A 12,964-nucleotide genomic window follows, 5' to 3' on the forward strand; every position below is an offset into this window, starting at 1 on the left:
GAATCCATCTTAAAGCATCCTTGACAGATGGCTGTCCAGCTGCATGTTGAAGGCCTCTAGCCAGTTCTGGTGTTGGAAGCTGCAGCAATGACTTAACGATTTTAATACCTCCATTAGTCAGTCAGCGAGTTTGTGAGGCCCTAGGATATTTATGTAAAGAGATATTTAACTTTTGATTTAGTATTGTATCAGAACTGTGGCTAAAGGAACATGAACTGTGGCTAAAAGAATATTCATTAAATACACCACTTACCTTGTGCATTATAAAGACTAGAAGGCCCAAAAGTAACAATCCTGCTAGGACAGCCAGTGCAATTACCCATGCTTGCACTGGCATGGGTGCTGGCTGAATACCCCACAAAATATTTGTGGTAACCTAAAGGACAAAAAACAAAACAAAAAAAACTGTCAACATATTTTGCAGAGAAACTATGTAGAACTGTATCAGCAATATGCTTTGGAAATTCATCATGATCCAATGCAAAATTTGTCAATCACATGGAATATAATATTGGTAGCCTGAAGAGCAGGGAAGGAGGGTTTACAGGTCTATGAGTGAGACTGCTTAAATGCTTGGATTCTGCAGGAGCAGAATCTGTTATTGTCTGCAGAATTCAAATTTCTGAGAATCTCAGTAAAGAAAAAAGAGCAAGTTACTAGTCCCTGTGGCAGCCTGTGGACTACGCCTGCTGGTTGAACATGTTAGAAACTTTGCACACTATCCAATGTTAGTCCTACTTAGAGTAGACCAGACTTATTATTATTTTACTCCAGGGCACCAATAAGTCTATTACTGAGCAAGTGGCCAAGTTTCTGAATCTGGCTATTCTCATTAGACCACTCATGGATGTTTGATCATTTCTTTAAATCTATTGATCAGCATTTTTACAAATTTTGTATCCTTCCTTTTCACCATCATGTATTTTTTTAATGTGTGTGAACTTACATGCTATAATAATGGTCTGTTGACTGCAAATAAAGGTTGACTGATTAAGTAGATCTGCTGAAATAAATGGATCTTAAGTTAGTGCCATCCATTTCAAGGGGTCTACTGTAAGTAGAATTAACATTGGATACTACCAGTTGACACGTTCTGGGTAAATAATAGCTTGATCATTGCCTGGTACAGTGCAATCCCATGCATGTCTATTCAAAAGTAAATCCCAATGGGAGTTAGGTGCGCATAGGACTGAAGCATAAAAAGCTTATTTACATAGCATAGTACTATAGACGACGCAGTCAAGTTGGCCCATCAGAGGCTGGAATACCATAATTATAATCCTAACATTTCTTCAGACTTGCATTAGGATATGGTGGCATTTGCCTGATGCAAATCATTACACAGTGTATCCTGGTATGCATGGCCCTATTCCACTTGTCTGTATGCTGCCCTGAGTTCCTTGTGATATAGGGCGGGATACAAATGTTGTTGTTGTTGTTATTCTGTAGGTACATCAGCCTGGATCCTGAGTTTGCTCCTGCCTATAGACTCTTGTGTTCTAGAGGATTGGGGGACCTTCTGGAATGGGGAGTGGGGAATCAGCAAAAAATGTTGCCTGTGGGGTCCTCCGCTTGACTGAAAGCTGCTACACTGAGAGCCTCCCATCAATGACAGGAGCTCTTCCTTTTGCAGAAGATTGTATTAAGAGCTAAGCCATTGGCATGAATGAGGGCCATCCAGAGACTGCTTAAGATGTCACATTTTCAAGTTTGGGCCCATTGACTTTGACGGAACTAAATTTGCTAAAGTACATGATTGCCAGTTCAAAGCTGCATTCCTATCTACATTTATCTGGGAATTAACATAACTAGATGGTCTTCTGAGTAAACGTGAATAGAATCGTGCTGCATGTGATTGGTAGATTGCACTGCCCGGCTACCACAGTCCTGTGCTAATGTTAATTTCTATGTCAATGCCAGTCCTACTGAAACAACAGAGTCCGATGTAATGCAGCAGTGTGAAGACTACATCTAAAGCTTTTAATTGAAGGCTAAAATTTAATTAAAAGCTTAAGCAGCATGCAATCAAATTGAATAAGCTGAACAATCAACTATTTAATATTGCCTAGTAAAAACGACGGAAGCTGTTCGGATGTGCGTTTCATTTTGCCTACTCTGTTCAGCTTAATTATGCTGTCCTGGGTCAAGCTCATTTTAAATATCAAGCAGCTTACTATTGTAGAATTGTGGACATCTTCAGGAAAGGGAAGATTCTTGTAGGGGAACTCGATAACGCTGAAAGAAGCAGATGACTTGAGAGAATAGGAATGGTTCTGATTTTCTTTCTGTGATGGGAAAAATGAAGAAGAAATGTCAGACCAGAGCCTATATCTGACAGGGACAGGCAGAAGTTGTGGAAATAGTAACAGATGCTCACGTTCATGAAAGTCTGAGCCCAGAGGCGAGATTTTAAATACAGGATTGCAGTCTTCCCCCTCTCCAGACGACCAACTTGGCAGAGTATCTTTAAACATTCTGCATTTCCACACCCCTAAAATTAAGAAGAGACAGGGGTAGTGTGGGGGAAAGGGGGAGAGGATGAGTCAGCCTAAACTTCCACATTTTATTTTCCAACAAAACTGATAACACACATTTATCCACACTTCCAGCACTTCTGGATTTATTGCTTATGTCTATGGGGATTAAGATAGCTACATATTTAAGCTATGAATTTCTTACAAAAAGTGTAGGCTTCAAGTTCACGAAATGAAATAACAGCAACAATAGTAACATGATAATAGCTCATTTCTCTTGCAATTAAGGCCACCAAATGAATTCATGGTTGTGGTGAGTTCTAAACCAGGGATTTGCCTGGCTCATGGTGTACCATCTAAGCCACTAAACATGCCCTTAGCTGTCATCTTGGTAGCTGCTTATAATGCCAAAGTTCCTACAGTGGTGACTCAACATGTTCTCTGGCATTTTGCTGGTGTAAGTGTTCAAACACACCACTTATATACAGGTTAAGCAAGTCATGGAATATTCAGACTAAAATGTTGAGGTCTGGGTGGATAGATGAAGTGTGAATTAAAAGTAGGAGCATTAATTCAGGAGTACTAGCAGAGTCTAGAAAGGACCAGGACCAGTTTTAGCAATGAGATCTCTCTCTGAGTATAGGACATTTACCTATACTTCCACTGTAGCATTCATTAAAATGTCTGGGAACATAGTCAACTTCATTTTACAATGACGCAGAAAATTTCATTTTACAAAGACAAGCAAGCTACCATCAAATAACATTTTGACCTGGAGTTTTTCTGCTTTTTCTGCTCCAACTTTATTGGATAGAGAACAGACTTTCAGAGCTACTCTGATGTTTCAACGAAGCAGCGAGAAAAGACATGTGTTACTTGGGCCACCTCTTTCCATGTTTCCAGGTCTTATCTGTAGATGCATAGTCTGTCAATGCAAGGGAAGAACGCACTCTCCCAACTTTGGATGAGACATGAACACATGGGAAAAAGCAGCTCAAATCACTCCTGCTTTCAAAAACCCGCTTCACATAACACAGCAGGTTATCATGGGTTAAATAATCTACAGTGAGCTGCAGTGTGCTGCTGTTTTGAATTGACAACCCCTCATCAGGGCGATGGGGGGTTGCACCGTGTGATGCAAACCTAGCCACCAGGGATATTGGATTAAACAACCTTCGTATAACCCTCAATTAGTAGTAGGGTTATGGGAAGACTGTTTAACCCGTGGATAACCCAGAGTCAGGTTCACATAACTCAGTGCATGATCAGGGATTGCATATTCAAACTAATGGCAACACATGACCAGCTGTGTTGTCAGAACTGGCCCAAAGCATCTCACGGTATAGAATGGAACTGTTTTTGTAAGGGACACTGTGGAAGTTCAGAATGCAGATGAGTTTTGTCCATTTTTCATCCTTGAAATTCTGTGTAATCTTACGCATGTAACATGACAAGGAGAGAAGAGCAAGGGTGCCTCTTTTCCATGCTTTTCCCTTTCATCTCAACTACAACAATGATGCCTTTTTTTTTTAAACACAGGAGACATCACACTTGAAAGGAGAGAGCGCAAGGTAGAAAGATAAGCCATCAGCACATTCTTTTAGAATCCCAGTGTCCTTGGCTTTACAATTCCTGGAAATGCTTGGAACAATTAGTTATTTGTCAAGCCAGCAAATCAATTGTAGTGGCTTGCACATCATACATCACAGGCTTCTGAAGTGTAATAAACAAGCCGCATTAAATAATTTCTAGCAAGGGCCATTACAGTCCAGTACTTGCTACCTTACAGTTGCAGAAGTAATGCTGTGCTTCCTCCATTTCCTCTGATCATGGAAAAAAGATTGAGGTGGTTGCAGATACGCATGTTGCATTTCAAATTGCCATTAAGATACAGAGGAGAAGGAGGACTTGCCAGTATCGAAGGAAATATTATGAACTGGATGTGACAGAAGTGTGTCACTTGTGTGTGTCCTGTGTTAGGATTTTGTTGTTCTTGTTGAGGCAAGTCATATGTATGCTGAAACTCATACTGTGCAAAGTCTGTACACACATGTAAGCTTCCGAGTTACACCCATGTATTCGGAGAACCCAGAAGTGTCTTTGCATGCTCCTTCTGACTCACATGGAGTAGTGATTATTAATCATCCATCGTAAGGGTTTTCTTGGGTCACAGGAATCATGAGTGGAGCACCTTAGGGAACTAGAACTGCAATACTCAGGACCTAAGGGTTTTTGAACTGCAGAAAAGTAGTACAATAAGCAATATATGCTATGCCAGCATCACTGTAAAATGCCCTCAAAAATCTTTCAGAGAATCTTACAGCTAATACAGTCCCAACTAGCCATTTGCTTCGACCCTTGGCAAATACCGCTGACAACTTCCTGCACTGCTGGTTGGGCGATTTAGGACAAAAGCAAAAGCAGGGACAGCAAAAGAAGGGGTGCATAGTTGCTGGCTGCTTTCCTCAACAATTTGGACTGCGTCCCCCACCTTGCTGATCCCACTAATTCACTGAGCTGCCATTCAGAATGGGAGTTTACTAGTTCTCTGTGTAATTCGCAGGTTTCAGGAGTGCTCAAATATCACAACCTGGCACCACACATCCAGAAGCACCTGAAGGCAGAGTTATCTGTACTTCATATGTCTTCCTGACAGGGGGACTTTTCATGTCAATTATCTAAGGAAGGGGGCTATAGGATTTTCTGCTACATGCAAAACACACACACACACACACACACACAGCACAGGAAGCTGGGTTGGCCAAAAGAAAAAATCTAAAAAGAAAACGTTCCAAATCCAATATCACTACGATACCTTTATTAGACCAACTCAAAGGTCACAAAGTACTGTGCAAGCTTTCGAGTCCTCCAGAATTCTTTGTTAAGCAAATTGGTAAACAAAGCATGGGGGTGAGTGAAAAAAAGAAAGAGAAAAGGAGGGGGAACACAAACTCAGAATCAAATGTGGGGGTCCCCAACCACCTTGGATAGGTGGTCACATCTGTAATTTTTAGTGTTGTGGGTGCTCTCACAAAATGGCACAGAAGACAACTAGTAAGTCTAGAAGGAAACTAACTTGCCCAAAAACCTCAGCACAAGGCAGAGGTGGGATCTGAACTCCAAGACACAAAACAATTCTTTTGAACCCAAATAAAGATGGCGCTGGGGCTCAGCACTTCACTTGGGAGCATGTTAGCCTCCTAATTAAAAAATAATTAAAGAATCTTAAGAAATAAAATAAAAATTAGGAGGAGCAAAGAGCCTGGTGGGGCCCAAGGGCGGTGTCTCAGGAACATTAGTGCTATCTACATTGGAGACTCCATCCTCCTTGCATTCTTCAAGCAATGGTGCATGTTCTTAGCTGCTACTGGAAGCCCACCACCCAAGCTCAAATCCAAGTGTGATTTAAGGACCATTTAGAAACATGCTTCCATGTCCCATTTTGAAGTCTTTTATTAGTCAAAAGGCATTGACCTACAGGTGTACCAAAATTTCAGAACTCTACTAATTGGAAAGCATCCAAGCCATGTCAGTCTCCTGTGACTGAGTGAGTCCTTCAATGGGACCCAGGCATCTTATCTGTATGTACAAGAGACAGACCAAGACAAAGAAAAGCTTCAGCAGCGATTCTAGCAGTTTGGTCAGCAACGGCCATCTCACCATTTTTCTTATTCCTAGCCCCATCTATCCCTCAAGGTGAACCAGGCCAACACATCTATAACAGTATTTGCTTTATAGAACAATTCCTTATGCTGCAGTAAATGTTTCTGAAATTCTCAATCGTTTCCTAAAACAGTGGCAAGCAACCCATTGCAAAGAAACTGGAATAAAGACATTTACCAATGTTTGCACATCTTCCTCGGCAGCACTTAGATCCCTTCGGTGGATATTGTGAGCACGGTTATCTTCTCCATTAACTGTTTCATTCTTTTCATCTTCTTGCGATGACATCTATAGCATCAAGAACGGTTCAGTTATTGGTACAGCTCTTGAAGCATCCCTAAACACTTTGTGAATTGATGAACAACAATCATTGAAACTTCCAAGATAAAACAAGATCCAAATGTCTGTGAACATGGTTTATCATGACAAGAATGAGTAGGCAAGCCTCAGGCCCAAGCGATCCCTGCTCTCATTTTCCCCCCAGCATGGCTGAGGAGCAGGAGTTCAGAAGCTTTTGCTTCTATTTCTGATTAACTGCAGCTTGTCATGTCATCCAAATCTGACAAACTGTGGTTAATCTTTAAAATGTAGTTTGCTTGAAACAAGCCAACTTCAAACTATGTGTTATAAAGCTGGTTTGTTTCAGCAAACCATATTTAAAATTAATCACAGTTTAGGGTTCAGATGAAATGCTAAACTATGGTTAATTTAAAGCAGAAGTGGAAGCTTTTGATCCTTGCAGACATACTGGAAGGGAGGTAAAGAGGGAGTGTGCAAGGCTAGGTTTATATCTGTCATGATAAACCATAGTTTATCGTGACATTATTATTATTATTATTATTTATTATTATTTATCATACTTATACCCCACTCCTCAGCCAAAAAAGGCTCTCGGCGCGGCTTACAATTAGCAAAAAAGACATCCAAATGCAGTCATTGGATTGTATCCAATGTTAGTCCTTCTTAATGAAGGCAACCCATGATGGCATGCTAGACCATAGAGGCTGCAGGGCAGAAGCCTAGGATCACAAACAGCTTCAGACATCAGCATCTGCAGCATGCAGCCCTACTGTTTCCACATAGGATCCTCCATTGAATCTCAGGGGATGCTGGAGTGCACCTTTCCAACGATGCACTGAAGCTGCTTCAGATAGATCTGTGCACATATCAACATGATCAGTTACATTTATCAACACAGTGCTGGAGTTCTGCAAACTGACGTCCGATTAAAATGCCTGATTTCCCCTCCCCCCCAATGAAGTTTAATATTCTTTATCTTCATAATCATCCATAATCAACCTTAAGATGTATAAGGCAGATTGCTCAGTATCTAGAGACTTTCATCTTACCTTAATTTTTAGCGGGTTAATCACCATATCAGAAGTGCAGTTCATAGGCCCATCGATTTCATATTTCATAATGTACAAAAGGGTGTCATTGTTGTACTTATAAGGCCACTGAAGACTGAGCATCACCTTGCTGAAGGCACTTGGGCCATTGTTTCTGAGCTGGTGAGAAAAAGAAAAAGGAAATGATTGTGAAGAACTCTGGCCTTTTCAGCCTTGAAATGCTATCCTACCTCTTCTGGTGGTCATTATATACCCACACACCCAAGAACTTGCCTATATGCATACCTAGACACATCTACACCTTTTAACTCTTAAAGTGAGGGCAGGCACTCTTGCTATAGCTCAGTCTTCTCCAACCTGGTGCCTTCCAGATGTGTTGGACTAACTCCCACAACTGGATACTGCCAGGTTGGGGAAGGCTGAGCTATAAGTCCTAACTATCTCAAAGCTCTGTAGCATTAGTGAGGAATTATGCTGTCTCATTCCTACAAGCTTTAGAATGGTGCACTCCTGTGCACCACTTTTACTGTGTGAAATTCCCTCTGGATCAAGGGCTGCAAGTGTATTAATTCATGGCATGAGATTAGGCATGCCACTAAAATATACCAGTAGTCTGTGCTATGTTGCACAAAGCTGATAAAGATGAGTTCTTAATGGTCCATTAAGGCAGACATCGCCAATGTGGTGTTCTCCCGATGTTTTGGACTACAAGGACAACTCCCATTAGCTCCAGGAAGCCTGGCCAATGAACAGGACTGTTGGGAGACACCATGTTGAGGAAGGGGCTAGTGCTGTAAGGGCTTGTGCATTTGAGGAACTTGACTGGAATGAAAAGATGGACCTGATACATCTGAAATATTTCTCCTTTTTAATGTAACCAGAATTTGAATCACCATCATGATTTAAGAGATATGAATTATGCTTCACAATAGCAAAACCTAAAGGATTATTTTTTTTAAAAAAAAAAGCAAAGTAATAGTTGGTTTTTAAACACAGACACCTGCTGTTAGTGATGCTTTTTGTATATCCTGTGAGCCAGCGTGGTGTGAGAGCCAGCGTGGTGTAGTGGCTAAAGTGTTGGACTGGGAGTCAGGAGATCCTGGGTTTGAGTCCCAACTTGGCCATGGAAACCCACTGGGTGACTTTGGGCCAGTCACCAACTCTCAGCCCAGCCTACCTCACAGGGTTGTTGTTGTGAGGATAAAATGGAGAGGAGGAGGATTACGTATCTCAAAGGCAAGACACACTCTCAATGGAGCCCCTCTTTTCAGTGAGTCTATCTTCTCACCATCATTGTTACCAGCTGATCCTGCTCCTCATGCTGTCCTCATTGCTGCCACTTGCTCCCTTGACAGGCACAGAGTCAGTAAGCAAGTAGGCAGTGGCACCTCCTTCTCACCACTAACATTGTCTGGCCAGAATGAGACGCATGTAAACAAGCAGGTTGCAATGGTGAAGAGGGCAAGCAATTCCACGTGATTCTTGCCAGTGGGCCCCTGTTTGGGGGTGGACCTCAACAGGTGCCCACCTATGATGCTGGCCCTGGGCAGAAGGGTTGTTTTGATGCATGAGGACACCAGGATGCAAGATCACTACGAACAGGATTCAAAGAGTAGATATCTCAGCCTTCCTCGACCTGATGCTCTTCAGATGTGTTGAACTGCATCTTCTCTGGAAGGCACCAGGTTGGGGAAGGCTGCGGTCCTGGTGAAATGAGTCTGTGTGGTGGACATGGCTCTGCTTAGCCTTTGAAAGCAGGTTTGTTGCCCACAAGGTCACCAGTTAGCTCAGTGTTGCTCCAAGAGAAAAGGAAAAATGCTTCTGCATTTCCGGCATGCCTGATGCCTTGGTCCCAGTCTTGAGCACCAGCTTACCTCGTAGATGTGTTGAACCAGAGGCCCTATGTCATCTTCTGTTTCTGGATTCTCCTTGGATTGCCAGTTGGGAATTGGGAGAAAGATGTGATCAGGAGAAGAGACCCTAAATTGTGCAAGGAAGACACAAAGGTGATTGGACGTCGAGTATGCGGAGCAAACCATGCAACGATAATGAAAGACGGTGGCTGAATTAATGTCAGGCTCAGCCAGCACTCACCCCCTGATTTCAACAGCTGCTAGGATGGCCAGGTCTGCCTGATACGATGCCACTGGGCTTAGGTTGTTGAACAAGTTCGAGCTGTAAAACAACGCAATTGCACAGCGAGGGTCAAGGCATAAGAACATAATAATCCACGCTGGATCAGACCAAGGGTCCATCTAGTCTAGCACTCTGTTCACACAGTGGGCAACCAACCATCAGCCAGGGACCAACAAAGCAGGACATGGTGCAACAGCACCCTCCCACCCATGTTCCTCAGCAACTGGGGCACACAGGCTTACTGCCTCGAATACTGGAGATAGCACACAACCATCAGGGCTAGTAACCATTGATAGCCTTCGCACTGTTTCTCCCCCCACTCCCCCCTCTCCTCTACCCCTTTGCATTGCTATTTCACCCTGCCTCCCAGCCTCTAGCCTCACTATTTCCTTTTCCCCACAATCACCACCTCTTCAGCTCGCTTTTAACTAGCCAGGCCCTCTAATGTAGCCATTAGGAGACTAGTTGCATCCGCCATGGGAGGCATTTTGTGCTGGTGGCCACAGGGGTTCCTCAAATTTCCAAATGTAACAACAAAACCAAAAAGGCTGGGGACCCCTGGGTTGGAGTGTTGGACAGGGACTCAGGAGACCCTGGTTCAAGTACCCACTCGGCCATTAACTTTACTGGATTACTTTGGGCCAGTCACTGATCCTAAACTTAACCTAACTCACTGGGTTCTTGTAAGAATACAATGAAGAGGAAGAGGATTGTGTATGCCTCCTTGGGCTCCTTGAAGCAAGGTAGTATATAAACATAATAAATAAAATATTTAAGAAAACAAATAAATAAATCAGCCTCCATGTGTCAGAAAAAGAGCCATCCCTACTGTCAGGCAGAGGACATAATGGCATAAAAAAATACCCCTGGAAGCCAGCAAGCAAGATGTGAAGGAAATAGCCCTCCCTGCTGATGGCTCCTCATCAAATGACCAAGAGTCATGCCTTTGAACCTGGACATTGCTTATAGCCATCATGGCTCATAACCATTGACAGATTTCACTGAGAATGAACCTCTCTCTCTTACACACTCCACCCTCGGAGAGGGAGATTTGAAAAATCCTATGCCCCCTCGACCAAGGGATTATGTGCTTGGTGACTATATTGCAGGGAGCATCATTTGGAGATTTTGCTTCAGGCACCAAAATGTGTTAGACTGTCTCTGGCCAGATGTTTCATTTTCATTGGACTTAAGACAATAATTCAATCCATTACACACACACACACACACACACCCCACTCCCTCCCTCTATATAGCTCCCATTTTGGAGCTGTGCAAATCAATACCTTCCTTTTACAGTGTATGTGGACAGAGATGTTGAACATCTAAATCTTTGTGGTTAAAAATAATGTATTAGGCACACAGGCCTGACTGATGTTACACATGGTACAAGTTTTAGAACAGAGATAGTGGCTAATCCCTTTAAATATAAAGACTATCAAAGGCCACCAGCACAAGAAAAACATATTCCATTTATGACACTAATTAAAGTGGAAATATATGATTATTAAAGTGGAAATATACGAGTCTAATCTTAGTCATACTTGGAGTCATACTCAGGCATTTCACAGCACATAAGGTCAGCAGTCTTTATCAGGTGCTGTATCTTACTGAGATGATTTTAGCTGTTTCAGTTGTTTAAATTCTGTAAGTTAAAAAGTTTATACTATGGTTTTATTATCTTGTGTTTATGGTTTGCAGTTGTTGTGAACTGCCCAGAAACCTTTGACTGTTGGGTGGTAGAGAAATCAACATCATCATCATCATCATCATCATCATCAATACAAAAATATGTTAGTGTAAAGCTTATCACTAGAGATCTAACAGACCAATTTTGCTCATTTAAAAACAACAACAACTTTAAAACTTCGAAAAAGTTCAGAGCTCAAAGTTTAATAGCAAAACAGTATATTTATTTGATCGGCACCAAACAATCCCTTATTGCTCTATGGTTCAGTGCCATTTTATTTGCTTTACCCCAAACAGTAGCTCATCTGACATCATGTGCTTTCAACCTGAAACTTAAAGAACATCTTTTTGTAGATGTTTTCACCTTTGAGAAATGGCCAAGCATATTTTCATCCAATCATTCTCAGAGTTCTAGCACCCGTGTTGACGCGGGATTTACAACAACAACAATAACGATGTTTTTGCCTCTTTGTCAACCCACCTCAGTAACACCTAGACCTACTAGGCTGGTAAGAAATTACACACAATATAAATGCCTCTTACCTACGGATCTGCAGGTCAAACTTCACGAAGGTGTCCATCTCAGATTCCTGATGAACGCTAAAATGAAGACCAGCTGAAAGCTTTAACACAAAAGAAGATGTACAGGGATTAATACACAACAGACACAGAGAGAGGTTGGCTCAAACTCACTGTGTGATTTATCTAACTAACCAATGTCAAAATATGATGCAGCCTCTTTATAGATACTGTCCTCAATCCAGCAGACCCCTTTGTATGTACAGACTTTCTTTTGTTTTGTTAACAACAACAAGCAAGTAATTCACTCGTTCTTACTTTTGTTCCTGCTTTCATAGGATTTCCAAGGTCACAGACAACCAGCCGAGTCTGATTCTCAGTTTTAAATGCACATGAAAGTCTTGCTAAAGCCTGCAGTGAAACAAAGTGGAACATTTTCAAAGGACAGCACAATACTTTCATTCCCACAAAAGAAGTTCACAAAAGTCTGTACACAGTTTTCCAATCTTGTTAAGTTTGGATTCAAAAAGATCTTCACCGGCATGTATAAGGTGGTAGAAGATATTATTATTATTATTATTTATTAATATTATTATTATTATTATTAATTTTCATGTATGCCATTATTTCCGAAATTCCACATATATTTTAAGATAGTAATGGGGTCTGTCATTTACTCTAAAATAAATCCTGAATATGTTGTGGCAGAATTTAGAGGTAAATTCATTGAATTTTACAAATGTAATTATTGTCATATTAGGGAGAGAGTACTGACAGCTCGACACTGGTGCTGGTCTCTTGGGATTGCTCTGTTCATTTCCCAAGCTCTAAGAGGATGAGCCTGAATTAATTTAATTACCAAACGTGTGGCTTGAAGCATCTCAACAGAAATAGCTTTGTCTTAGCAGCCTGGCTTGGTCTATGCAGACTGTGCATTCTTGCCAGACAGACACCTCTTGCCCAGTTTAGGGTGAGGATCATCCAGCTTTAGAGTTCCAGCTGGCCAGAGCACCATATGATTAACTAAAGGGATGAAATAAAATAGCTGTGACAGTTAACGGCAGAACCAGCGACGCTCTAACGGAAGGGCATTAGCTCACTTTGTCTAATAGTTTCCTTACTTAAATGCTTTGT

General features: G+C 41.7%; 1 protein-coding gene across 1 annotated transcript in view; it reads right to left on the reverse strand.

Moving 5' to 3' along the window:
- The window catches only part of ITGAV (integrin subunit alpha V), a 74,560-nt gene that overhangs the window by 6,980 nt on the left and 54,616 nt on the right, over positions 1–12,964 (reverse strand). Inside the window, exons 21-29 of the mRNA XM_063116285.1 lie at positions 12,149–12,241; positions 11,855–11,934; positions 9,581–9,661; positions 9,361–9,466; positions 7,487–7,645; positions 6,315–6,425; positions 2,378–2,491; positions 2,175–2,285; positions 254–376 (exon numbers count right to left, since the gene is read on the reverse strand). Of these exons, the coding sequence (XP_062972355.1) occupies positions 254–376; positions 2,175–2,285; positions 2,378–2,491; positions 6,315–6,425; positions 7,487–7,645; positions 9,361–9,466; positions 9,581–9,661; positions 11,855–11,934; positions 12,149–12,241 (978 nt within the window). The remainder of the gene's footprint in view (positions 1–253; positions 377–2,174; positions 2,286–2,377; positions 2,492–6,314; positions 6,426–7,486; positions 7,646–9,360; positions 9,467–9,580; positions 9,662–11,854; positions 11,935–12,148; positions 12,242–12,964) is intronic.

This window comes from Elgaria multicarinata, chromosome 2, assembly GCF_023053635.1.
Source record: "Elgaria multicarinata webbii isolate HBS135686 ecotype San Diego chromosome 2, rElgMul1.1.pri, whole genome shotgun sequence".
In the NCBI taxonomy this organism is placed as follows: domain Eukaryota; kingdom Metazoa; phylum Chordata; class Lepidosauria; order Squamata; family Anguidae; genus Elgaria; species Elgaria multicarinata.